This window comes from Tachyglossus aculeatus, chromosome 22 (assembly GCF_015852505.1).
Source record: "Tachyglossus aculeatus isolate mTacAcu1 chromosome 22, mTacAcu1.pri, whole genome shotgun sequence".
NCBI lineage: Eukaryota > Metazoa > Chordata > Mammalia > Monotremata > Tachyglossidae > Tachyglossus > Tachyglossus aculeatus.
Genome location: NC_052087.1, coordinates 6,637,934 through 6,665,891, shown reverse-complemented (window position 1 = coordinate 6,665,891; position 27,958 = coordinate 6,637,934). Strand labels below are relative to the sequence as shown.

The 27,958-nt window shown below is 39.4% G+C and overlaps 1 protein-coding gene across 1 annotated transcript in view; it reads right to left on the bottom strand.

The window, feature by feature from the left end:
- Positions 1 to 27,958, bottom strand: part of ELP4 (elongator acetyltransferase complex subunit 4) — a 262,363-nt gene that overhangs the window by 190,107 nt on the left and 44,298 nt on the right. Inside the window, exon 3 of the mRNA XM_038764775.1 lies at positions 23,246 to 23,367. Within this exon, the coding sequence (XP_038620703.1) occupies positions 23,246 to 23,367 (122 nt within the window). The remainder of the gene's footprint in view (positions 1 to 23,245; positions 23,368 to 27,958) is intronic.

The following is a 27,958-nucleotide window of genomic DNA, read 5'->3' as shown; positions in this document are numbered from 1 at the left end:
TAGCTATATCTAATCAGGTTGGACACAGTCTCTGTCCCATTTAATCCCCATTTTACAGATGAGGTAACTGAGGCACAGAGAAGTAAACTGACTTGCCCAAGGTCACAGCTGACAAGTGGTGAAGCTGGGATTAGAACCCAGGTCCTTCCAACTCCCAGTTTGGAGCTCGATCCACTAGGCCACATTGCAATTTCATTTCTTAAATTGAAAGTGACTTTTCTAAATTCCGTGGCCATTCCCTGTGGATTAACAATGTGTGTCTGGTGTGAATTTCCAATTTTAATTTCCCCCATGAACGTACTTTCCGATACTTACTCTGGATTTTTGGATGATGCTGAAATGTTCCACAGAAGAATTGACCTGTGTTAAATTTAGCTAACACAGCTAGTTTGCGCCTCCTCTAAAACAAGTCTGGGAATCTCTCAGCTTCAAAGCAGAGAGAGTCATTTATTTTCCCCCCTAACAGGCACCTTCCCCTTCTAGCCAAACTCTCTGCAAATACGACAGTGCTCTGCACACAGTAAGCGCTCAACAAATACAACTGACTGAAATGAGAACTGTTTAGAACCCATTTCTATTATTATTATTATTATTATGGTACTTGCTCAGCGCTATGTTCTAAGCGCTGGGGTAAATGCAAGTTAATCAGGTTGGACACACTCCCTGCCCTACATGGGGCTCACAGTCTTAATCCCCATTTTACAGACTGAGGTAACTGAGGCCAAAAGAAGTTAAGTCCAGTGTCCCAGCAGACATGTGGCGGAGCTGGAATTAGAACTCTTGACCTTTTGACTTCTAGGCCTGTGCTGTATCCATTAGGACATGCTGCTTCTCTTTATACTACTACTAATAATAATGATGGCATTTATTAAGTGCTTACTATGTGCAAAGCACTGTTCTAAGCGCTGGGGAGGTTACAAGGTGATCAGGTTGTCCCATGGGGGGCTCACAGTCTTAATCCCCATTTTACAGATGAGGTAACTGAGGCACAGGGAAGCTGAGTGACTTGCCCAAGTCACACAGCTGACAATTGGCAGAGCCGGGATTTGAACCCATGACCTCTGACTCCAAAGCCTAGGCTCTTTCCACTGAGCCACGCTGCTTCTCTACTACTGCTGCTACTACTTCTCCTCTTACCTCTCCGGCCATTCATTCTCAGTCTCCCTTGCGGGCTCCTCCTCCCCCTCCCATCCCCTCACTGTAGGGTTTCCTCAAGGGTCAGTTCTTGGTCCCCTTCTGTTCTCTACCTACACTCACTCCCTTGGTGACCTCATTCGCTCCCATGGCTTCCACTATCATCTCTAGGCTGATGACATCAAAATCTACATCTCTGCCCCTGCTCTCTCCCCCTCCCTCCAGGCTCGCATCTCCTCCTGCCTTCGGGACATCTCCATCTGGATGTCTGCCCACCATCTAAAACTCAATATGTCCAAGACTGAACTCCTTACCTTCCCTCCCAAACCTTGCCCTCTCCCTGACTTTGCCATCACTGTAGACGGCACTACCATCCTTCCCGTCTCACAAGCCCGCAACCCTGGTGTCATCCTCGACTCTGCTGTCTTGTTCACCCCTAACATCTAATCCATCATCAAAACCTGCCGGTCTCACCTCCGAAACATCGCCAAGATCCACCCTTTCCCCTCCATCCAAACCGCTACCCTGCTGGTTCAATCTCTCATCCTATCCCGACTGGATGACTGCATCAGTCTCCTCTCTGATCTCCCATCCTCCTGTCTCTCCCCGCTTCAGTCTATACTTCACACTGCTGCCCGGATCATCTTTGTGCAGAAACGCTCTGGGCATGTTACTCCCCTCCTCAAAAATCTCCAGTAGCTGCCAGTCAACATACACATCAAGCAAAAACTCCTCACTCTCGGCTTCAAGGCTGTCCATCCCCTCGCCCCCTCCTACCTCACCTCCCTTCTCTCCTTCTTCAGCCCAGCCCGCACCTTCTGCTCCTCTGCCGCTAACCTCCTCACTGTGCCTCGTTCTCGCCTGTCCCGCCATCGACCCCCGGCCCACGTCATCCCCCGGGCCTGGAATGCCCTCCCTCTGCCTACCCGCCAAGCTAGCTCTCTTCCTCCCTTCAGAGCCCTACTGAGAGCTCACCTCCTCCAGGAGGCCTTCCCACACTGAGCCCCCTCCTTCCTCTCCCCCTCCCCATCCCCCCACCCTACCTCCTTCCCCTCCCCACAGCACCTGTATATATCTTTGTACAGATTTATTACTCTATTTTACTTGTACATATTTACCATTCTATTTATTTTGTTAATGATGTGCATCTAGCTTTATTTCTATTTATTCTGATGACTTGACACCTGTCCACATGTTTTATTTTGTTGTCTGTCTCCCCCTTCTAGACTGTGAGCCCGTTGTTGGGTAGGGACTGTCTCTATATGCTGCCAACTTGTACTTCCCCAGCGCTTACTACACTGCTGTGCACACAGTAAGCGCTCAGTAAATACGATTGAATGAATGAATAATAATAACTGTGGTATTTGTTAAGCACTTACTATGTTCCAGGCATTGTACTAAGTGTAGGGGTAGATACAAAGTAAACAAGTTGAACACATCTCTTCCAAGAGGCCTTCCTGCACTAAACTCTTTTATTTCCCCTAGCCTCCCTCCTCTCTGCGTTGACTATGAACTTGGCTGTGTTGTACCCCTTGACCCTTTGTTATTCATCCCTGCTCCATAATTCTTAAGTATTCTATTCTATTCATTAATTCATTCATTTAATCGTCTTTATTGAGTGCTTACTGTGTGCAGACCACTGTACTAAGCCCTAGGAAAGTACAATACAGCAATAAAGAGAGACAGTCCTTGCAAACAATGGGTTTACAGTCCAGAGGGCTGTACAGATATTTCCCCTATTCCTAATCTACTTTAATGTCTGTGTCTCCCTGCAGAGTGTAAGTTATATGGGGGCAAGGATTATGATTACCAACTCTTTTATAGTGTACTTTCCCAAGTGTAGAACAGGGCACTGTACACAGTGAGTGCTCAATAATTACCACTGACTGACCGAGTGATAATCTAGTTAGGTTGGCGAAAGGGTAAATAGGAGAAAATGGAGTCTCCAATGCCCCTCAACAGCTGCTGTCAATCAGGTAAACTCCTAGACCAATTAATATTGGTGATATTAATTAATCAATCAATCAATCAATTGTATTTATTGAGTGCTTATTGTGTGCAGAGCACTGTACTAAGCGCTTGGGAAGTACAAGTTGGCAACATATAGAGACAGTCCCTACCCAACAGTGGGCTCACAGTCTAGAATTAAGGGCTTACTATGCTCCCAGCACTGTACTAAGCCCTAGAAGACATGCAAGATAATCAGGTTGGACACGGTTCCTCTCCCTCATGAGCCTCAATTACGAGACACACTCTAAAATTGTGTTACGTCAACCTCATGATTTTCAGTTCTTTCATGTTACATTGTAACAAAGTGTTAATATCAAATCACCCAACTAATAGCTGGTGTACTGTACTAAGCCCTAGAAGACATGCAAGATAATCAGGTTGGACACGGTTCCTCTCCCTCATGAGCCTCAATTACGAGACACGCTCTAAAACCGTGTTACGTCAACCTCGTGATTTTCAGTTCTTTCATGTTAAATTGTAACAAAGTGTTAATATCAAATCACCCAACTAATAGCTGGTGTATTGACTACTAGCTTAAAGTCAAGATGACGCCATAGTTTGAGATGTGCACTAAACAGACATGGCCAATGTCCATGAACGGTTGTTATATTCTCCTTTACTCAAAAAAATCATATCATTTCTATGATGCATTATTGCAGTCCCTGAGGACATGGTTACCCAGAAGCAGGAAGTGTAAAACATAAGAATAATAAAAAAGTTATTTTTTATCTCCATATCAATCGTAATTATAGAGCACATACTGTGTGCAGAACACTGCACTAAGCGCATGGGAGAGTCCAATAAAACAAGAGACTTTCCCTGCCCACAATGAGCTTCTAGACTGTAAGCCCACTGTTGGGTAGGGACTGTCTCTATGTTGCCAACTTGTACTTCCCAAGCGCTTAGTACAGTGCTCTGCACACAGTAAGCGCTCAATAAATACGATTGATTGATTGATTGATAGACTGTCTACTTGGAAGCATCTGGCTTTTACCCATTTAAATATATAATTGAAATGAGTATGAAAATGTGAGGGTTCCTTTTTCAAAGTCAATACAAACAACTGGTAAATTCAGTTTTCAAATAACAATTGCACAGAATGGAATCATCCTATTTTACAAGGTTCTCATGTCAAAACCGTGTTTTGAGAACACTAAGCTAACGTTTTATCAGCGGAATGTTCGTCCCTATCATAAACAGCTGGAAAAATCACATTTTCCCCTTTAAAGCCCACGACTTTCAGTGTTTACTGCTAATATTACTTTGTTGGCTTTGTTTTGGCAGATGCATAAGTAGAATCTGATTTTGACAATTTGACCCTTCTCACTTCTTATGTTCTCTAGGGCATAATAAAACCCAAGATACAATCCCACAGCAGTTAATGAAGCTTAACCTCACACCCTCTTAATTACTAATGCATTACACCAACTATAGGCATCATACTCCTCTCTAAGCTATTTTACAATTCAGCAGAAGTACTACTGAGCTATTATGTAGGGACATAATCCATGCTGCATGTGAAATCCTTCTTAAATAAAATCTTTTGATCCTCGTAGGTTTGGCAACTGTATAATTAACACTACTCAAGAATTGTCTATTTTTATATATATATATATCAATACATTGTTTGGTTTGATCTTAAAAATGTATTTTACTGAGTGGCTGTACCAGACGTATGACTAAAGTTTAAAAAAGTAAATAATTTAGAGGGCATATAATTTATGAGCAATATTAATCTAAAGTAAAATTTAATAAACTATATCATTAACGTAATCCGCAAAATAATGTTTTCTCTCAATTCTTCTTACTGTGAGTTTCAGGGAATTGTAGGAGCCTTTAGCATTAAGAACATTACCAAAATGTATTTTAAGACCCTCCTCAAACTAACTAAAAAGCTGTCCTCAATAAGTGAGTTTTTTTTAACATTCTACTTTGATCTTTTGTAGAACAGTTCAGCTCCAGATAATTTTAGTAATTTTATTATAATTTTTCAAAACAACAAGAATGCAAAATAGCAATTGAGAAATTACGTGGTGGGGGAAAAAAGCAACTTTCAAACATACCTAAATAAAATAGCGTCTAAAAAAATTCCAGAAGCTACAGACAATCAAAAAGGAACATTTTTCCAATTTTGTGAGCAAACAGCTCACCTGCCAGAAACCCACACCAATGCAAAATCAAACCACCGAGGTAAAAGACGTGTTTTCAATACCCCTGTTTCCATTGTTTCCTATCAGGACAACCCTTTTCAATGTGTAAACTAGGAATGTGTTCAGAGGATCGGATAATCTCCCTCTTTCTTTCATTGTTTCTTGAGTGAGGTTGGAAAAAAGGGGAGAGAATACCACAGTAGGAGTAGGAAGCAGGGGTCTGCATGAGATAGTTAGAAATGTCCAGGAAAGGACATTTCTACGAAGGAAAGGGGGGGACGGGCACTATTTAGGTGCAAAAATGGCAATATTAAGTACAACCTTCTTCAGCATTTTTTACTGGCTAGTTCATTCATTCATTCAATCGGATTTATTGAGCGCTTACTGTGTGCAGAGCATAGTACTAAGCGCTTGGGAAGTACAAGTTGGTGCCACTGATGTGACAACCTCGACTGACCTTTGAATACCTGCCAACCTCTCCCTTCCCATCCCTTGGGAGCTAGGGAAAATGGAATCAATCAATCAATCGTATTTATCGAGCGCTTACTGTGTGCACAGCACTGTACTAAGCGCTTGGGAAGTCCAAGTTGGCAACATATAGAGACAGTCCCTACCCAACAGTGGGCTCACAGTCTAAAAGGGGGAGACAGAGAACAGAACCAAACATACTAACAAAATAAAATAAATAGAATAGATATGTACAGGTAAAATAGAGTAATAAATATGTACAAACATATATACATATATACAGGTGCTGTGGGGAAGGGAAGGAGGTAAGATGGGGGGATGGAGGGGTGACGAGGGGGAGAGGAAGGAAGGGGCTCAGTCTGGGAAGGCCTCCTGGAGGAGGTGAGCTCTCAGCAGGGCCTTGAAGGGAGGAAAAGAGCTGGAATGGAAGTCCAGAAGGTAGTTGTAAATGGCTTAAGTAAAACTCAGGGCTCTTGGTTCCCGTTTCCCGTTTTCTTAGTCAAATTGGGCCCACTACAACCTATCAGTACCGGTTACTGCATTCATTTTATAGGAATGAATGAGTTTCAAATATTCTTATTTTCTTGGTGAATAATAATAATAATAATAATGATGTTGGTATTTGTTAAGCACTTACTATGTGCCAAGCATGGTTCTAAGCAATGGGGGGGATACAAGGTAAACGGGTGGTCCCACGTGGGGCTCACAGTCTTCATCCCCATTTCACAGATGAGGTAAATATTTGTACTTCCCAAGCGCTTAGTACAGTGCTCTGCACACAGTAAGCGCTCAATAAATACGATTGATGATGATAAAGAAGTTAAATGACTTGCCCAAAGTCACACAGCTGACAAGTGGCGGAGGCGGGATGAGAACCCACAACCTCTGACTCCCAAGCCTGGGCTCTTTCCATTAAGCCATGCTGCTTCTCTATGTGAGTTAACATCACTTTCTATGTTATCGGATTAACTCTGAACGTGCCCAACAAATATTCAAAAATCAAAACGTTAAAGATTCAAGTATTAATACAGATGCAGAGATGTTAAGCACTCAATAAATGTGACTGGATGAAGTTGATTTGCTAAACACAACCCACAAATACATCTACCAGTCTAGTATACCTCCACTAATAAGGGGATTTTTAAAATGACAAAATCTTTGCGTATGATTTTCATTTCCTTGGCATCATATTTGATTTGATTGTCCGCCTCCCCCTTCTAGACTGTGAACCTGTTGTGGGGTAGGGATTGTCTCTATCTGTTGTTGAATTGTACTTTCCAAGCGCTTAGTACAGTGCTCTGTACATTGTGAACCTGTTGTTGGGTAGGGATTGTCTCTTTCTGTTGTTGAATTGTACTTTCCAAGCGCTTAGTACAGTGCTCTGTACACTGTGTACCTGTTGTCGGGTAGGGACTGTCTCTATCTGTTGTCGAATTGTACTTTCCAAGCACTTAGTACAGTGCTCCGTACACAGTAAGCGCTCAATAAATACGACTGAGTGAATTTGATTACCTTGTATCTACCCCAGTGCCTTCTGTAGTGAGCTTAAGCACAGAGTACTTGACAAATAGAATTATTGTTAATATATTATAATTGTTAATATATTAATAATAACAGTGAGTAGTTGAATTCAACAGACTACTTTAGGCTATAACTTCTTGACATCAAACTAATATACTTTGTTGGACAATGCTAATATTTTCATTTTAACCAAAGGTTCTCTTTCCTCTTAACAATATAGGGCCTTCTTAGCTCTACGTATTAATGTTTTCTCTTGGAAAAAAAAAAAGATGAAAGCTGATGACAGTCAAGATGACTGAGTGAGGATCAACTTCAGTTATTGGAGCATCTTCTCACTAAAATTGCTGCAGGATATTTGTCTAAAGTAAATTATCCTAGGAGGGAGGAGACCTCTATAGAGATTTCAGACAACTGGCAAATGTTAAGGAGAGACTTGAATGCATTAAGCTGAGAAGTGAAGTTCATTTTTGAATGTACTCTAGTGATAGGAAGCCAATAACTGCATTCTTTTTATATTCAAATTCAAGCAAGGATTCAATAAATATCATCGATTGACTAAAAGAAAGCAAGGCAAAAATGGATCAAAACCACATTTTAAAAATAAGATCATAAATTAACCTAATGGGAAATCAAAAGATTAATGAAAGCAAATGGACATCAGAATATGATACCCGCATGAACGGACTGTGCAACTTTGAAATATTGCCTGACCTGATATAATGGCAAACGCTTCTATTTAACAACTGTGTACACAATTAACTTGAAATTGGCATCCAATTTCACCACTCTTTAGTCTGGAGATTGTAGTGAATGTCAAAGAGGGTGACTTGGCAGTCTTAGCTACCAACCCTACCATTTACACCCAGAGTCGGGAATTTTCATTCGGAAAGTTGGAGATTTAGTAAGCCGCGTACCAGACGCTTACAACATTCTGAATTTCCGTTCAGGTACTATTCAAAATCGCTTGCTGTTTGGGTGTGATGGCACCATATTGTTATAATTGGAACTCAAAAGAACCCAATTTTCCCCTCCCGCGGAGGGGAGAACGAGGTATTGTAGCCGAGGGAAGGCAGAATATCCCTTCCTGCTGGGCACTACATAGGAAAGGCACAGCATCCTCACGCTGAGACCCAAGGTACGATTTATTTGGGGAGGGACAGGGGGTGGGCCTGTCCCCCCCTTGCTCAGATCAGCGCCGCTACTCTGCTCGGCAACAAAGGATAGATATATTTTTATATATATAAAATACATATATTATATATATATATAAATACATATATATATAAATATATGTACATTTTTTTTACTCTTGTACATTTTTTTTTACTCTGTACATATTTTTTTACTCTTGTACATATTTTTTTACTCTTTTGTACATATTTTTTTACTCTATTTATTTAATTTATTTGTACCTATCTATTCTATTTATTTTATTTTGTTAGTATGTTTGGTTTTGTTCTCTGTCTCCCCCTTTTAGACTGTGAGCCCGCTGTTGGGGAGGGACTGTCTCTAGATGTTGCCAATTTGTACTTCCCAAGCGCTTAGTCCAGTGCTCTGCACATAGTAAGCGCTCAATAAATACGATTGATGATGATGATGATGATAGAGGAGGGTGAACGGCAAGATTAGCAGAGAAACAACGATGCCTTGTGCACTGAGCACAGAATTGGGAAGCAGAAGAACCTGGGTTCTAATCCCAGATCGGCCACTTGTCTGCTGTGTGACCTTGGGGCAAGTCACTTAGCCTCTCTGTGCCTCAGTTACCTCATCTGGAAAATGGGGATTAAGACTGCCAGCTCCATGTCGGACAGGGACTGCATTTACCCCGGCAGTTAGTAGACTGCCTGACACAGAGTAAACCCTTTAACGAACACCATTTTTTTTAAAAAATCATTATTTCCTTTGCACTTCTGGACAGGGTATGCTGTGCCCAAGGGTCCCACGAGGCAAACTCAAAGTCACATCCAGTTCCACGGCCTGTGCTCCTCAAAGTTTCAAAACTTGAAAAACATTTCTTATTAAGTAAACATCTCTGATGAAGCAGATGGCACTTCATTACAACCACCACCTTTACGGAATATTTTCCTGCCTGAAAAATTCAATTCAAAAGTAAATCTGAGCCACAACATTTTATGGCACTTTTTTTCCCCCCCCCAAGGGATTAAAAAATCAGTATATTTTGACTTATAGCCTCAAAAGTCCCTCTAGGATAGGAAATGGGAAGTATTATTTCTAGACTGTGAGCCCACTGTTGGGTAGGGACTGTCTCTATATGTTGCCAACTTGTACTTCCCAAGCGCTTAGTAAAGTGCTCTGCACACAGTAAGTGCTCAATAAATACGATTGATTGATTGATTATTACCCATTTTGCTGTTGAAAAATTGAGGACCAAAATATTTAAGTGAATGAATGCTGTTTCCCCCTTCTAAAAAATTAGATAATTGACTTCTTGAAATCATCATCTATAAAGTCCCACTGTGTCTCTCGCACTTCATGAAATAATAGGTCGTGATTTAGGGGAAATGAAACTGAATTCCACTTCATGTACACTAAATCTGAAAATCATTCTTGGTGTACCAGTTAGGTGTCAACCAAAGAACCAGTTCTCTGCATTGATTGTTTTGAAGCGTTCTAGAAAGTGGTCATTATAGGGGACTGGTATAAAATAGATAATCTCTAATTCTCCAACAGGCGCATGTCGTAACCTGTTTTCTGAAATGAACGAGGGAAAGCGACACCTTATTCTCTAACAAGTCTACTGCCTTTTCAGTTAAGTATTTCGCGAAAAATCAGCCTTGTTCTTGAAATTTTGCATGAGTTTGCTGATGGAAAGGCAATAGGTACTTCTGAAATCACTTTCTGAAGCCTTTTTTCCCCCCCCTCTAAAGTTCTACTCTTTGAAACTTGGTTCTCTGACAAGAAAAACAGACTTCTGAAAGGATCGTAAGCATCTCTAACTGGAGCAGAGCCTGTGTTTTTCCCCTTTGGGATCTGAATATAGAGGAGTTTATCCCTTCGTATTTAATAAAACATCAAGAGCTGTCTATTTAGCCTCTAACCCTGGTTAGTGTGCTCCCATTCTCATTTTATGTCATCATCTGTTGCTTCAGTGAATGAATGGGCTCTTTGGCCGAGCAGGCTGAAGAGCATTTCTCTTCAAGTTTGCTGGCTAGGATTTTTCCATTTCGAAACTTTAAAATATTTTACTTCCTCTCAATAAGAGCCAGTTATTACCTGGCATCCTTGATTTCTGACTCAGGTAGTTCTTCATTTTTCAGGATGAAGAACTGGATTATTCGATTTTTACTTTCGTTTACTATCTCTCAATAAGAGCCAGTTATTACCTGGCATCCTTGATTTCTGACCCAGGTAGTTCTTCATTTTTCAGGATGAAGAACTGGATTATTCGATTTTTACTTTCGCTTTAGGTCAAATTTCTCCAGGTGGGAGTATGGTAATTCTTCAGTATTAACAGGGGTTAGAGTTCTTCCACGCCACTTTGGTTGGAATGAATTGCAATTAATTACAGGAATAAAAAATTTGGAATAAATCCTCACACCAATGGAAAATCTTCCAATAACAAGGCTTTATAATGGGGCTTGAGGGGGGGGATTACTTCTGTGCGGGACTCATGTTTACAGGAGAATTAATGTTGCGGAACTAGTGCTTGTGGTTTTTAACTACGAATAACCAAAACACGGTGAGGTGGACCATGAAATTGATCACAATGGGGTAATCGTAAAAGAGGAAATCTGTGAATGAAGAATCTGCACGTCACGGTATTCTTAAGGTTCACATGTGGAATTTTTATGAGCTGTCAAAATAAGTTACAAAACCAGGACAACCAGACAACTCGGTTGGAGGAGTGTCCTGTGTGCTAGTTTGAGCGCTAATGTATTATCATCATGATCATCAATCGTATTTATTGAGCGCTTACTATGTGCAGAGCATTTTACCTTGTCCAAACACCTGTTCCAGATACGCAATTTTAACGAAATTCAGATCTACCTGAAGATTTCTAGAAAGACCTAAAAGATACCCATAGCTACACCTGCTCATCAGTTTTCCTTGAAACTTTTATTGCTTAAAAAAGGGATAAACTAAGTTGTAATACCAATAGTTTAAACTCAATTCTTGTTTTCTGGGACTTAAAACCTAAGACAGAAGAGAAGGAGCTCTTTTATGAAGAAACAACCACTGATCTCATTTCTGACTCCATAGTTCCCGTCTTCCCTTTTAAAATCTGGTCCTCCTAAGATAATACCAGGAATTAGCTTGCTTTTTGAAAGTTCATTAAAAAACTAATTGGACATATCATCATCAATCGTATTTACTGAGCGCTTACTGTGTGCAAAGCACTGTACTAAGCGCTTGGGAAGTACAAATTGGCAACATATAGAGAAAGTCCCTACCCAACAGTGGGCTCACAGTCTAAAAGGGGGGAGACAGAGAACAAAACCAAACATACTACCAAAATAAAATAAATTAAGCTCGTTATGGACAGGGAATGTGTCTGCTAATTCTGTTGTATTCTTCCACATGCCTAGTACAGTGCTCTGCACAAGGCAGGCACCCAATAAATACCACTGATTGAGGAATCTTAAAATGGGCTTCCAGAAGAACACTAAGGTGTTGTATTACATGTAATGCATGTCACTAGACATGTGTAGTGTCACTAGACAATAATGTCATTTATTACTCTATTTACTTATTTATTTATTTATTTTACTTGTACATTTCTATCCTACTTATTTTATTTTGTTGGTATGTTTGGTTCTGTTCCCTGTCTCCCCCTTTTAGACTGTGAGCCCACTGTTGGGTAGGGACTGTCTCTATGTGATGCCAATTTGTACTTCCCAAGCGCTTAGTACAGTGCTCTGCACATAGTAAGCGCTCAATAAATACGATTGATTGATTGATTGATTGATTGTCAGGCATAATGTCACTAGATATTACACGTAATGTCATTAGAACAGTGCTTGGCACATAGGAAGCGCTTAATAAATACCATCATTATTATTATTTCAGTATTACTTTCTAGCCCCCCTTTATTCCAGTATTCCACTGTGACTATCACAAGTTAGATGGGTGAGCTTGGCAGTTATCCGGGGCAATGCCAATGATTGTAAACCACGTCACCAAATCAGCCAACAGCTAGAAGATCCATTTTAGACTGTGAGCCCACTGTTGGGCCGGGACTGTCTCTATACGTTGCCGATTTGTACTTCCCAAGCGCTTAGTGCAGTGCTCTGCACATAGTAAGCGCTCAATAAATACGATTGATGATGATGATGATAAAACTGAAGAAAGTAGAGATGACGTTCCAGACATAACCCCCCCCAAAAAAACAGCAAACACTGTGGCAACGGGGCTAAAAACTGACAGAACTCTGTTACCTAGGCAGCACAATGACTACTGTCTACACAATAGTAGACAAGGAAAATAAAAACTGGATGAAGAAGGCCATCAAACGGAATACGCCAGCAGTGCGATAGGAATCCAGTCCAAACTATAGGTCAATAGGGTAATGTAGTACTGTCCACCCTTTTCTCCGTCTGTGCAAAGTGGGCCAGAACGAGTGCTTGCATCCGCTTCCCTGAACGGTTCCATCAGTCTCATTTACAGTCTCATTTACAAATTGATGCCAATTTGTACTTCCCAAGCGCTTAGTACAGTGCTCTGCACATAGTAAGTGCTCAATAAATACGATTGATTGATTGATTGATTGATTGATTTACAGGCCATATTTAATATCAAATGCTATGACAAGATCACGGACGATGAAGTTCTGGAATGGAGCCAGTCTCCTAGCATCAACACTAAGCTCACCTTGACATGGTGATAATAAATGCTTAATTTATTAATCGGCGCTTAATAAATGCCATCAGCTTTATCAATTAACCGTGGGCAAAGTATCGTGATTATGATGATGCTGATGAAATAAATGCTTAATTTATTAATCGGCGCTTAATAAATGCCATCAGTTTTATCAATTAACCGTGGGCAAAGTATCATGATTATTATGATGCTGATGAAATAAATGCTTAATTTATTAATCAGCGCTTAATAAATGCCATCAGTTTTATTAATTAACCGTGGGCAAAGTATCATGATTATTATGATGCTTATTATGATGCCGATGAAATAAATGCTTAATTTATTAATCAGCACTTAACAAATGCCATCAGTTTTATTAATTAACCATGGGCAAAGTATCATGATTACTATGATGCTTATTATGATGCTGATGAAATAAATGCTTAATTTATTAATCAGCGCTTAATAAATGCCATCAGTTCTATCAATTAACCGTGGGCAAAGTATCATGATTATGATGATGCTGATGAAATAAATGCTTAATTTATTAATCGGCGCTTAATAAACGCCATCAGTTTTATCAATTAACCGTGGGCAAAGTATCGTGATTATGATGATGCTGATGAAATAAATGCTTAATTTATTAATCGGCGCTTAATAAATGCCATCAGTTCTATCAATTAACCGTGGGCAAAGTATCATGATTATTATGATGCTGATGAAATAAATGCTTAATTTATTAATCGGCGCTTAATAAACGCCATCAGTTTTATCAATTAACCGTGGGCAAAGTATCATGATTATGATGATGCTCATTATGATGCTGACGAAATAAATGCTTAATTTATTAATCAGCGCTTAACAAACGCCATCAGTTTTATTAATTAACCATGGGCAAAGTATCATGATTATTATGATGCTTATTAAGATGCTGATGAAATAAATGCTTAATTTATTAATCGGCGCTTGATAAATGCCATCAGTTCTATCAATTAACCGTGGGCAAAGTATCATGATTATTATGATGCTGATGAAATAAATGCTTAATTTATTAATCGGCGCTTAATAAATGCCATCAGTTTTATCAATTAACCGTGGGCAAAGTATCACGATTATGATGATGCTTATTATGATGCTGATGAAATAAATGCTTAATTTATTAATCGGCGCTTAATAAATGCCATCAGTTTTATCAATTAACCGTGGGCAAAGTATCATGATTATGATGATGCTGACGAAATAAATGCTTAATTTATTAATCAGCGCTTAATAAATGCCATCAGTTTTATCAATTAACCGTGGGCAAAGTATCATGATTATTATGATGCTGATGAAATAAATGCTTAATTTATTAATCAGCGCTTAATAGATGCCATCAATTTTATTAATTAACCATGGGCAAAGTATCATGATTATTATGATGCTTATTATGATGCTGATGAAATAAATGCTTAATTTATTAATCGGCGCTAAATAAATGCCATCAGTTTTATCAATTAACCGTGGGCAAAGTATCATGATTATGATGATGCTGATGAAATAAATGCTTAATTTATTAATCGGCGCTTAATAAATGCCATCAGTTCTATCAATTAACCGTGGGCAAAGTATCATGATTATTATGATGCTGATGAAATAAATGCTTAATTTATTAATCAGCGCTTAACAAACGCCATCAGTTTTATCAATGAACCGTGGGCAAAGTATCATGATTATTATGATGCTGATGAAATAAATGCTTAATTTATTAATCAGCGCTTAATAGATGCCATCAATTTTATTAATTAACCATGGGCAAAGTATCATGATTATTATGATGCTTATTATGATGCTGATGAAATAAAGGCTTAATTTATTAATCGGCGCTTAATAAATGCCATCAGTTTTATCAATTAACCGTGGGCAAAGTATCATGATTATGATGATGCTGATGAAATAAATGCTTAATTTATTAATCGGCGCTTAATAAATGCCATCAGTTCTATCAATTAACTGTGGGCAAAGTATCGTGATTATGATGATGCTTATTATGATGCTGGTGAAATAAATGCTTAATTTATTAATCAGCGCTTAATAAATGCCATCAGTTTTATCAATTAACCGTGGGCAAAGTATCGTGATTATGATGATGCTTATTATGATGCTGATGAAATAAATGCTTAATTTATTAATCAGCGCTTAATAAATGCCATCAGTTTTATCAATTAACCGTGGGCAAAGTATCATGATTATTATGATGCTGATGAAATAAATGCTTAATTTATTAATCAGCGCTTAACAAACGCCATCAGTTTTATCAATGAACCGTGGGCAAAGTATCATGATTATGATGATGCTGATGAAATAAATGCTTAATTTATTAATCAGCGCTTAATAGATGACATCAGTTTTATCAATTAACCATGGGCAAAGTATCATGATTATTATGATGCTTATTATGATGCTGATGAAATAAAGGCTTAATTTATTAATCGGCGCTTAATAAATGCCATCAGTTTTATCAATTAACCGTGGGCAAAGTATCATGATTATGATGATGCTGATGAAATAAATGCTTAATTTATTAATCAGCGCTTAATAAATGCCATTAGTTTTATCAATTAACCGTGGGCAAAGTATCATGATTATTATGATGCTGATGAAATAAATGCTTAATTTATTAATCAGCGCTTAATAGATGCCATCAGTTTTATCAATTAACCGTGGGCAAAATATCATGATTATTATGATGCTTATCATGATGCTGATGAAATAAATGCTTAATTTATTAATCAGCGCTTAATAAATGCCATCAGTTTTATCAATTAACCGTGGGCGAAGTATCATGATTATTATGATGCTTATTATGATGCTGACGAAATAAAGGCTTAATTTATTAATCAGCGCTTAATAAATGCCATCAGTTTTATCAATTAACCGTGGGCAAAGTATCATGATTATGATGATGCTTATTATGCTGCTGATGAAATAAATGCTTAATTTATTAATCAGCGCTTAATAAATGCCATCAGTTTTATCAATTAACCGTGGGCAAAGTATCATGATTATTATGATGCTTATTATGATGCTGACGAAATAAAGGCTTAATTTATTAATCAGCGCTTAATAAATGCCATCAGTTTTATCAATTAACCGTGGGCAAAGTATCGTGATTATGATGATGCTTATTATGATGCTGATGAAATAAATGCTTAATTTATTAATCAGCGCTTAATAAATGGCATCAGTTTTATTAATTAACCGTGGGCAAAGTATCATGATTATGATGATGCTTATTATGATGCTGATGAAATAAATGCTTAATTGATTAATCAGCGCTTAATAAATGCCATCAGTTTTATCAATTAACCGTGGGCAAAGTATCATGATTATTATGATGCTTATTATGATGCTGATGAAATAAAGGCTTAATTTACTAATCAGCGCTTAATAAATGCCATCAGTTTTATCAATTAACCGTGGGCAAAGTATCATGATTATTATGATGCTTTTTATGATGCTGATGAAATAAATGCTTAATTTATTAATCGGCACTTAATAAATGCCATCAGTTTTATTAATTAACCGTGGGCAAAGTATCACGATTATGATGATGCTTATTATGATGCTGATGAAATAAAGGCTTAATTTATTAATCAGCGCTTAATAAATGCCATCAGTTTTATTAATTAACCGTGGGCAACGTACTCTATTTATTTATTTTACTTGTACATATCTGTCCTATTTATTTTATTTTGTTAGTATGTTTGGTTTTGTTCTCTGTCTCCCCCTTTTAGACTGTGAGCCCACTGTTGGGTAGGGACTGTCTCTATATGTTGCCAATTTGTACTTCCCAAGCGCTTAGTACAGTGCTCTGCACATAGTAAGCGCTCAATAAATACGATTGATGATGATGATGATGCTTATTATGATGCTGATGAAATAAATGCTTAATTTATTAATCAGCGCTTAATAGATGCCATCAGTTTTACTGATTAACCGTGGGCAAAGTATCATGATTATTATTACTATTATTATTAGAGAAGCAGCGTGGCTCAGTGGCCAGAGCCCGGGCTTGGGAGTCAGAGGTCATGGGTTCAAATCCCATCTCCGCCACTTGTCCGCTGGGTGACTTCGGGCCAGTCGCTTCAGTTTTCTGGGCCTCGGTTTCCTCATCTGTCAAACAGGGAGGAAGACTGTGAGCCCCATGGGGGACAATCTGATTACCCTCTATCCCCCCTCGGCGCTTAGAACAGTGCTCGGTATGTAGTAAGCGCTTGATAAATACCATTATTATTACTAACAACCAATAACACAACTCCAGCAGAGTAAGCAGAGACGATTCAGAGTAGTAATATTTATTGACGCCTCCTTCCTTGGGGTCTAGACGCTTAATTGAACCACGGGCAAAGCAGACTGTGAGCCCACTGTCGGGTAGGGACTGTCTCTGTATGTTGCCAACTTGTACTTCCCGAGCGCTTAGTACAGTGCTCTGCACACAGTAAGCGCTCAATAAATACGACTGAATGAATGAATGAATGAATGGTGATGTTACGACGGACATGTGAGGCGAAGGAGAAGAAGCGGCAGAACACCGAAACAGCCGCTGCTGTAGGAAGAGCTGAAGTTGAGAACCGAAAGCAAGGAGGGTAGAGGAAATGCTTTAAAGACGCAATAAAACCAAACCTCGGACGGTGCCGCGTTGTAGCGGAAAAGTGAGAGTCCACAGCTAAGGCTAGACCAGCCTGGCGCGCTGCCCTCAAGGAGGGTGTGACTCTTTTCGGGCAAAACCCTCAAAAGGAAAGGGAGACAAAGGATGCCAAAGCAAAAACGGCACCAGGCGCTGCGAAGATTCGGCACGCAAAATGGGACCGAGGCTGGACACGGACACACACAGATGAAATTCACCATCAAAGTGTCTTCAAATAGAAAGGACAACTATATACCCGCACCTGCTGTCCCATCTCTCCCTTGAATTTTAGCCCTTTGTACTCAAGAAATCAAAGAACGTTTTTGCCCCTGATGAATGCCTTCGGATGCCCAGCTGGGATAGACCGGGAGCTGACTTTTGGTGGAACCTGGAGCTTGGGAAAATATTCCATTAGCAAACGTGTTCATTAAACATTTAACATGTATAAAGCATTGTATTAAAATAAATATGGGTTTTTCTAATAAAGTTCAAAAACATTTTCAGGGAGAAAATTGGTATTCATTATCTTCTGCTTTAGTATGAAGTTGTTCACATCAGAATAGTGATCTGATCACTCCTCTGCCGCTAATCTCCTCACCGTACCTCGTTCTCGCCTGTCCCGCCATCGACCCCCGGCCCACGTCATCCCCCGGGCCTGGAATGCCCTCCCTCTGCCCATCCGCCAAGCCAGCTCTCTTCCTCCCTTCAAGGCCCTACTGAGAGCTCACCTCCTCCAGGAGGCCTTCCCAGACTGAGCCTCTTCCTTCCTCTCCCCCTCGGCCCCCTCTCCATCCCCCCATCTTACCTCCTTCCCTTCCCCACAGCACCTATATATATGTATATATGTTTGTACATATTTATTACTCTATTGATTGATTGATTGATTGATTTTACTTGTACATATCTATTCTATTTATTTTATTTTGTTAGTATGTTTGGTTTTGTTCTCTGTCTCCCCCTTTTAGACTGTGAGCCCACTGTTGGGTAGGGACTGTCTCTATATTTTGCCAATTTGTACTTCCCAAGCGCTTAATACAGTGCTCTGCACATAGTAAGCGCTCAATAAATACGATTGATGATGATGATGATGATGATGATTGTACTAAGCCCTGGGGTACATACAAGATAGTCAGGTAAGACACAACCTCTGTCCCACCCGGGGCTCACAATCTAAGCAGTAAGGAGAACAGGTATTTAATCCCCATTTTACAGATTAGGAAACAGAGGCTCAGAGCAGTTAAGTGACTTGCCCAAGGTCACACAGCAGGCAAGTGGTGGGATTAGAACGCAGGTCAACATCATTCCTTGATAAACCTCAATAGCTAGGCTACTTCTGTCATCTTAATGTCACCATATCCAGTTCGACATCATGGGGAACGCATTTTCATTACTCAATCAATCAATCAATCGCATTTATTGAGCGCTTACTGGGTGCAGAACACTGTACTAAGCGCTTGGGAAGTACAAGTTGGCAACATATAGAGACAGTCCCTACCCAACAGTGGGCTCACAGTCTAAAAGGGGGAGACGGAGAACAAAACCAAACATACTAACAAAATAAAATAAATGGAATAGATATGTACAAGTAAAATAAAGAAATAAATAAATAGAGTAATAAATATGTACAGACATATATACATATATACAGGATGGCACTCATAAGAAATCTTCACAATGAACGCTTAATACCATGTGCTCATTAAAAGGGCCAAGAGTTTTCTATTTGCTCAGGGCTTACCAACTGAACAAAAATGTTTCTGAATATGTTTAAAGTATGCTGTTAAAAAAACATCATGTATATTGTTCTATAGGATTTTTTTTTTTTTACAGGGGTGTAATTTTTCAGTGCTACATCTTAATGCTGACTTCCTGAAGGAGCTTTGACTACAAAAGGCATGAATATGTTTTCAAAGGATGATGGATAAATTGCTGGGTGGTAATATAACATATCTTAGGCAGCTGATGGGGCTTTTTATCTTCTACTTGTCTTTTAGTTATACACAGTTTTAAGATAATTATGGTCTATAAGATTGTCTTTTCCTCTTCTTAGTACCAGCAATATTTGTCTTGGTTATAGGTTGAAGAAACTCCCAATCGTATGTAATAAAATTAAAGCAGGGCAATTACATAATGTCAGTATTGTACCGTATTTGTAAACATTGGTAATGCCTCGATTTTGGTCACTTAGCTTGTTAGCATCTTGTGTAATGATACATTTGTAAATATACTCATTCCTAGAATGCCTGGCACATGGGATTGGCACATGGACACTGGGTTAAATTATTTTATGAAAACCAGAAAAATAGTCTAGCATAATTCTTACAGTTTTCTCAGTACCAGATTGTCAGACTACCCAGGGATTCTGTTTGTCATTCTAGAAAAGATGCTGGAAGCTTTTTTTTTTATTAAGTATTAAGCGCTTACTATGTGCAAGCGCTTACTATGTGCCAAGCACTCCTCTAAGCACTGGGGTATTTTATTTATTTTATTTGTACATATCTATTCTATTTATTTTATTTTGTTAATATGTTTGGTTTTGTTCTCTGTCTCCCCCTTCTAGACTGTGAGCCCACTGTTGGGTAGGGACCGTCTCTAGATGTTGCCAACTTGTACTTCCCAAGCGCTTAGTACAGTGCTCTGCACACAGCAAGCGCTCAATAAATACGATTGATTGACTGATTGATTGATTGATTTTGCTGGGGGTGGGGTGGGGGGAGAAGAGTAGAACTACATAAAATATAGCACAAACAAAATTTAATTGACCATATTTCCCCTCAGTAATTATATGTGAACGATGAAATTGATTTATCAAATCTCCAGATATTGAAGGTAATATTTTACGAAAGTTAGAATATACTTACATTTTCAAATGAAAATAACATTTCAGACCAGCACCTTACTACAGCTATCTCATTTAAAATATACTTGAAATAATGCACTAATAAACTGAAAGGTTTTTCTGATTGGTAAAGCAGTACCTCTATCTCCAAAACATGTTCTCTTGTAGGTAAAAGCCGGAAGAAGATATGGAAAATTGGAATTAAAATAATTTTATATGGAAAATTAATTGGAATTAAAATAATTTTATATGGCATTTGTTAAGTGCTTACTATGTGTACAAGCGCTGGGGTAGGTACAAGTGAATTAGGTTGGGCACAGACCCTGTCTCACATGGGGCTCGCAGTCTAAACAAGCGGGAGAACAGGTTTTTAACTCCATTTTGCAGTTGAGGGAACAGAGAAGTTCAGTGACTTGCTCAAGGTCACACAGGAAGGAATTGGCAGAGAGTGATTAGAACCCAGGTCCTTTGACTCCCAAGCCCGTGCTCTTTCCACTAGGCCACGCTGCTTCTCAAGTGTTAACAAATGTCCAATGTCAATAAATGAATTAGTGAGCTTTAATCAAGAGAACAAAATATACTTGAAAAGCAAAGCACAACTTATAATATGGCATACATAAACTTTTTATAGCATTACAACTAGGACGTTTTACCAAATATTCAATCACTAATGTCAAAAGAGGTTTTTACAAGAATTAAATACCATAATTTGATATCAGAATGGTCAGTGTATTCTCCTTTCCTAACAATTTTCAAACTTAACAGTATTGCGTACATTTGACAAGCACACAATTGTTATGCAAACAAAACTTTATAATTAAAAACAAGCATTTTGGTCCTAATTATACAGTATAAACAGAAGAACAAACAAAATTTCCATCTGTGGTATGCCTCATAGTACATACAGCAAATCTACTATTCATGACCATTAAATTTTCACAGCAGCAATTATACTGATATTCCATTGTTTTCTAAGTGCTCAAGATGAAATCTAACGGACATAATAACACTAGAACATATGTATTATATTGCTAAGAGAATTGGGTAACACCAGAGAAAAATAATCCTCCAAGATTTTAAACTAAATGGTCAGGTTATGGGTTACATTCAAAAACCCAACGTTAAATCCAAATGTTAAATCTTCCTTTACAACCCAAATGTTAAATAATAATAATAATAATAAAAAATAAATAATGATGGCATTTGTTAAACGCTTACTATGTGCAGAGCACTGTTCTAAGTGCTGGTGGGGAATACAAGGTGATCAAGTTGTCCCACGTGGGGTTTACAGTCTTAATCCCCATTTTCCAGATGAGGTAACTGAGGCTCAGAGAAAGGAAGTGACTTGCCCAAGGTCACACAGCAGACATGTGGCGGAGCAGGGATTCGAACCCATGACCTCTAACTCCAAAGCCCGGGCTCTTTCCACTGAGTCACGTTGCTTCTCTGATTCTCTGCTTCTCTTAAATCTTCCTTAATTATGGCAATCTGATAAAAATTCCACAATAATGATTTTCTTGGCATGAAGAAAAATCTATGTGCATGCAAAGTATGACACATATTACAAAGAGGAATTGCATATTTAAATTAACTTAGAAAATGTATGTTGAAAAAAACTCCAAAAACTGCATGTTTCACAAGGCACTGAGAAGTAGAAACAAATAATCCCTAAGAATTTGTTGTTCCCTAGCCTATTTTATACTCTGACCGGAACCCCCCCTTTTTTTTAAAGAATACATCTTTCTAATCGTATATTTTAATCTTACGTGAGAAACATGAAATGTTAACTGAAGCTAAGAAAATACCGAGAGATTAAAATACAGAGTAGCTAGTCTGAAGTTCTAAGTTTTTTTTACTTTTACTATTTTCCTTTCATTACTTACCTTCATAGATAAAATTTCTATTCAGATGTTCTTACTAGAAGCTGAAAACACTTTACAAGCTTTGTTTTATTTAAGCGCTCAATAAATACGATTGATGATGATGGACTATTCAGATGTTCTTACCAGAAGCTGAAAACACTTTACAAGCTTTGTTTTATTTAAAATGAGACTAAATTGTAGATGGACATTGTGGTTGCTCTTCTTAAAGTGCATAATCAGGAACAAGATAATTGTCTTTAATGCTAAGGAAGCAAAACTTTATAATTAGACTGTAAACCCTTTGACTGAGTTAGTTTTCTAAGTTCCTCAAGCAGCTAGAAGAGTATTTTGAATGCTGTAGTCACTCTAAGTACTGTTGATACTCATTTCATGGTTGTACATATTTATTACTCTATTTATTTATTTATTTTACTTGTACATATCTATCCTATTTATTTTATTTTGTTGGTATGTTTGGTTTTGTTCTCTGTCTCCCCCTTTTAGACTGTGAGCCCACTGTTGGGTAGGGACTGTCTCTATGTGTTGCCAATTTGTACTTCCCAAGCGCTTAGTACAGTGCTCTGCACATAGTAAGCGCTCAATAAATGCAATTGATGATGATGATGATTTCATTTACAAATAATTAGAAAATATCCCAAATTTGGCCACCTGTAATGCATAATGAAAGACTTTCAGGGATTCATCCTAGTGAATGTGCCAATACACTTTTATTTTAATAAGATTTACGATCTCATATGGTAGATTTTTCCCGTACCTCTAAAATGTGCTCTGGATCTTCTTCAGCAGAGGCAACCAACACAGTATGTCCACAGACTATTCCTTCTGCCAGAAAATACTTGAACAGCAAGTGGGAGTAAATATGGTATTTGTCTTCTTCTGTGAAAATAAAAGAGTATTATGGTAAAAACAAATACTGGTCTGGTATTTCCTTCCAAAGTTCCCTCCAAAACAAAAAAACCAAGCCACTCCCCCTCAAAAAAACAATTATCTTTGGGGCAACAAAATTAGAAGCCAAGCTAAATTCACTGACATAGTGAGTAGAAGCCCCCACAAAAAGTATAATAGTGGAACTATGGGATGATTATTTTAAAATGTAATTAATTATTTATAAACATTAATTAAATGCAATTAATTCTTTATTTTAGACTGTGAACCCACTGTTGGGTAGGGACTGTCTCTATATGTTGCCATCTTGTACTTCCCAAGCGCTTAGTACAGTGCTCTGCACACAGTAACCGCTCAATAAATACGAGTGATTGATTGATAAGCACACTTATTCTAACTCTGAACTCGTATTTCCTACCTGGAGTAATTTGTAGGGCTGAAGTAGTTGGTGTAGAGCCCAGCTTTTTATTTCATAATTCCTTGGTAATTATCTTGGGAAGCAGATTGGCTTAGTGGGAAAAGCATGGGCCTGAGAGACAAAGGATCCGAGTTCTAATCCAAGCCATGCCGCTACAATCAATGAATGGCATTTTTTTGAGCACTTACAGTGCACAGAGCATTGTACTAAGTCTACCGAGTGACCCTGGGCAAGCCACTTAACTTTGTGGTGCCTCAGTTTCCCCATTTGTAAAATGGGAATTGAATCCTATTCCTCCGACATAAACTGTGAGCCACATGTGGGGTGGGGACTGTGTCCAAACCGATTATCTTTTCTCTATCCCAGTGCTTTGTTATCTCTCCCTTTCCTTTTATTTGGGAGCTAATGGTTAAAGGAAGAAGTTCCATGACCCATTTTCCTGTCCACATCCCAACTTCTACCACTTAAAGGCACATTCAAAAAATCCATTTTACCTTGCTCCAGATACGCAATTTTAATGAAATTCAGATCTACCTGAAGATTTCTAAAAAGACCTAAAAGACACCCATAGCTACACCTGCTCATCAGTTTTCCTTGAAACTTGTATTGCTTAAAAAAGGGATAAACTAAGTTGTAATACCAATAGTTTAAAACCAATTCTTGTTTTCTGGGACTTAAAACCTAAGACAGAAGAGAAGGAGCTCTTTTATGAAGACACAACCATTTATCGCATTTCTGACTCCATAGTTCCCATCTTCCCTTTTACAATCTGGTCCTCCTAAGATAATACCAGGAATTAGCTTGCTTTTTGGAAGTTCATTAAAAAACTAACTGGACATAGCATCATCAATCGTATTTATTGAGCGCTTACTGTGTGCAGGGCACTGTACTAAGCGCTTGGGAAGTACAAATTGGCAACATATAGAGACAGTCCCTACCCAACAGTGGGCTCACAGTCTAAAAGGGGACATATCCCGTGTTACCAGCACAACATGCTACAAACATCCAGCCAGTGGTTTGTTTCTTTTTAAATGTGATTTGCTAAGCACTTACTATGTGTCAGGCACTGTATTAAGGTGCTGGGGTAGAGACAAGCCAGTCAGGTTGGACTCAATCCGTGTTCCACGTGGGGCTCACAGCCTGATCCCCATTTTACAGATGAGGTACCTGAGATATGGAGAAGTTGTCCAAGGTCACGCAGCAGGCAAACGGCAGAGCCAGAATTAGAACCCAGAGCCTTCTGACTCGCCGGCCCAGGCTCTATCCAGTGAATTTAGTGAGTGGGAGAGCTAGGGTGGAGCTGAGGAGTTACAGAAAGCGGGTAGCAGAAAGGTCATCAGGAATAGCCATGTGGATAATGACGTCCCAACAAAGGCTTTGGGAAGGGAAAAGGAAAAGGCCAGCTCAGGAGGACTCTGTTAAAAGCATTTTCTCCACGACCAAGGACTCGTTAACCCTCACTACAGTTCCCAGGTAAATTCATTAACACAGATGGGTGAAAACAATTAAAAGAACAAAGGAGAATTTGCAATTTGGGCAGCAGAGTATGGATTGGGAAGAGACAGGAGGCAGGGAGGTCAGCAAGGAGGCCGATACAGTAATCAAGGTGGCATAGGATAAATGCTTGGATTAACGCGGGAGCAGTCTGGACGGAGAGGAAAGGACAGATTTTAGCAACCTTGTCACGGCTGAACTGACAGGATTTAGTGATAGACTGAATACGTGGGTTGAATGAGAGAGAACTTCCCCTGCAATGGGTGAAGGAAAACAGTTCTCAGTTACTGGAGGCAAACGATTTACTGTGTGCAGAGCACTGTACTAAGCGCTTGGGAAGTACAAGTTGGCAACATATACAGTCCTTACCCAACAGTGGGCTCACAGTCTAAAAGGGGGAGACAGAGAACAAAACCAAACGTACTAACAAAATAAAATAAATAGAACAGATATGTACAAGTAAAATAAATAGAGTAATAAATATGTCCAAACATATATACATATATACAGGTGCTGTGGGGAAGGGAAGGAGGGAAGATGGGGGGATGGAGAGGGGGACGAGGGGGAGAGGAAGGAAGGATCGTGACGACTAAGTCTATTGTACCCTCTCAAGTACTTAGTTCAGTGTTTGGTAGAGAATAAGCGAACACTCAAATACAATTCAATCGATCATATTTATTAAGCGCTTATTCTGTGCACTACAACTGATTGATTTTGGACTTTGCCAAGCGCTCAGTACAGGGCTCTGCACAAAGTCAGTGTTCAGTAAATACTACTGATGAACAGAAATGCTTCCAGAAACCAACACCACTGTAGATTAATGGAAAACCCCCATTCACCTGCCCCTCTGGGGGAGTCTCTGCCTCCCATGAAGATGCAGTGCCTCTTGATAAAAGGTGGCCTAAACACAGGACTATGTATATGTCCCAGCACCTGGTTGAAGTGGAAATGCACTAACTTAAAAGAGGGAGCGCTCAATAAATACGATTGATGATGATGATGATTTCCTTGATGTTAATCTGGTTGTGAAGATGAGTGCAAGAAACCCAAGATGCCCCACTTGTCACTGACCCTTTCCGTCTCCTTTAGCTCCTCAAAGTCAAGCACCTTTTCTTAATGGACTGCGTTAAGTGCTTTACCATGTGCCAGGCTCTGTACTAAGCACTGGGGTTGGCCACAATCCTTGTCCCACACGGGGCTCACAATCTGCGAGAGGAAGCGTCAATCCACATGTTTTTCGAATGTGGTGAGGCTCGGAGTAACAATAATAATAATAATGGCATTTTATTAAGCGCTTACCATGTGCAAAGCACTGTTCTAAGCGCTGGGGAGGTTACAAGGTGATCAGGTTGTCCCACAGGGGGTTCACAATCTTAATCCCCACTTTACAGATGAGGTAACTGAGGCACAGAGAAGTTTGTTGCCCAAAGTCACACAGCTGACAAGTGGCGGAGCAGGGATTTGAACCCATGACCTCAGACTCCAAAGCCCGTGCCCTTTCCACTGAGCCACGCTGCTCCTCTATAGTAGAGAAAATAAGAGTAGAGTAGATAAGTGACCTGCTCAAGGTCACAGAGCAGATGTGGGGCAGAGCCGGGATTAGAACCCAGGTCTTCTGACACCCAGGTCACTTCTGCTTTCTCTTTTTTCAGTCTCCCTCCCTTCAGCTATCGGCCTCTATACCCCAGAAGCAGCAGGGTGTAGTGGATAGAACATGGGCTTGGGAGACACGGGTCATGGGTTCTAATGCCGGCTCTGCTGTGTGACCCTGGGCAAGTCACTTTACTTCTCTGTGCCTCAGTTAGCTCATCTGTAAAATGAGGATTTGAGACTTTGAGCCCCATGAGTACAGTGCTCTGCACACAGTAAGCGCTCAATAAATACGACTGAATGAATGTGGGACAGGGACTACGACCAACCCAATTTGCTTATATTAGCCCCAGTGCTTAGTACAGTGCCTGGCACATCGTAAGAGTTTAACAAAATACCATTATTATTATTATTAGTATCCCGATCTCTCATTTGCTCATCATATGCTCCCTCCTCCTCTTCTCCTCTTATTTTTCCACTTTGCAGGAGTCTCACGGTATTTCTGAGTGCCCCTAATGACCTTCCAGATTGCTGTGGAAGTTTGTCCTCTGAAATGGATCCTTTTTCTTAAGGCACCAACAAAACACTTGGCTTTAGTTGTAAAAATGATATCTAAGAAGCTTGCCCATAAGAAGCTTGCAGTCTGTTTCAATCGAAGAAGGCTTCTTGCTCTTTTGGAAGAGCTCTGGAGATTATAAAGAAGCCTTCTTAGTGTGCTTGGAATGAAGATCATTTCTTAATTGGAAGGCATTGCTGGGCACATAACTAGATGTAAGAAAACTGGAGGAAATGAATGATGAGTTGACTAACATGGAAGTGGTTTGAGGAATTGACTCTAGCAGATGTAGTCGGGAGAAAATGGAATAACTGGCTGCTCTGTATTTCCAACGACTGAGTAAAACCCGAAGAAAGACTGGCTCTAACTTTGGAATAATGTGCTTAAATAGGTAATGATAATGATAATTATGGTATCTAAGTGCTTACTAGGTGCCAAGCACTGTTCTAAGTGTTGGGATAGATACAAGGTAATCAAGTTGCCCCACGTGGGGCTCACAGTCCTTTGCACACAGTAAGCGCTTC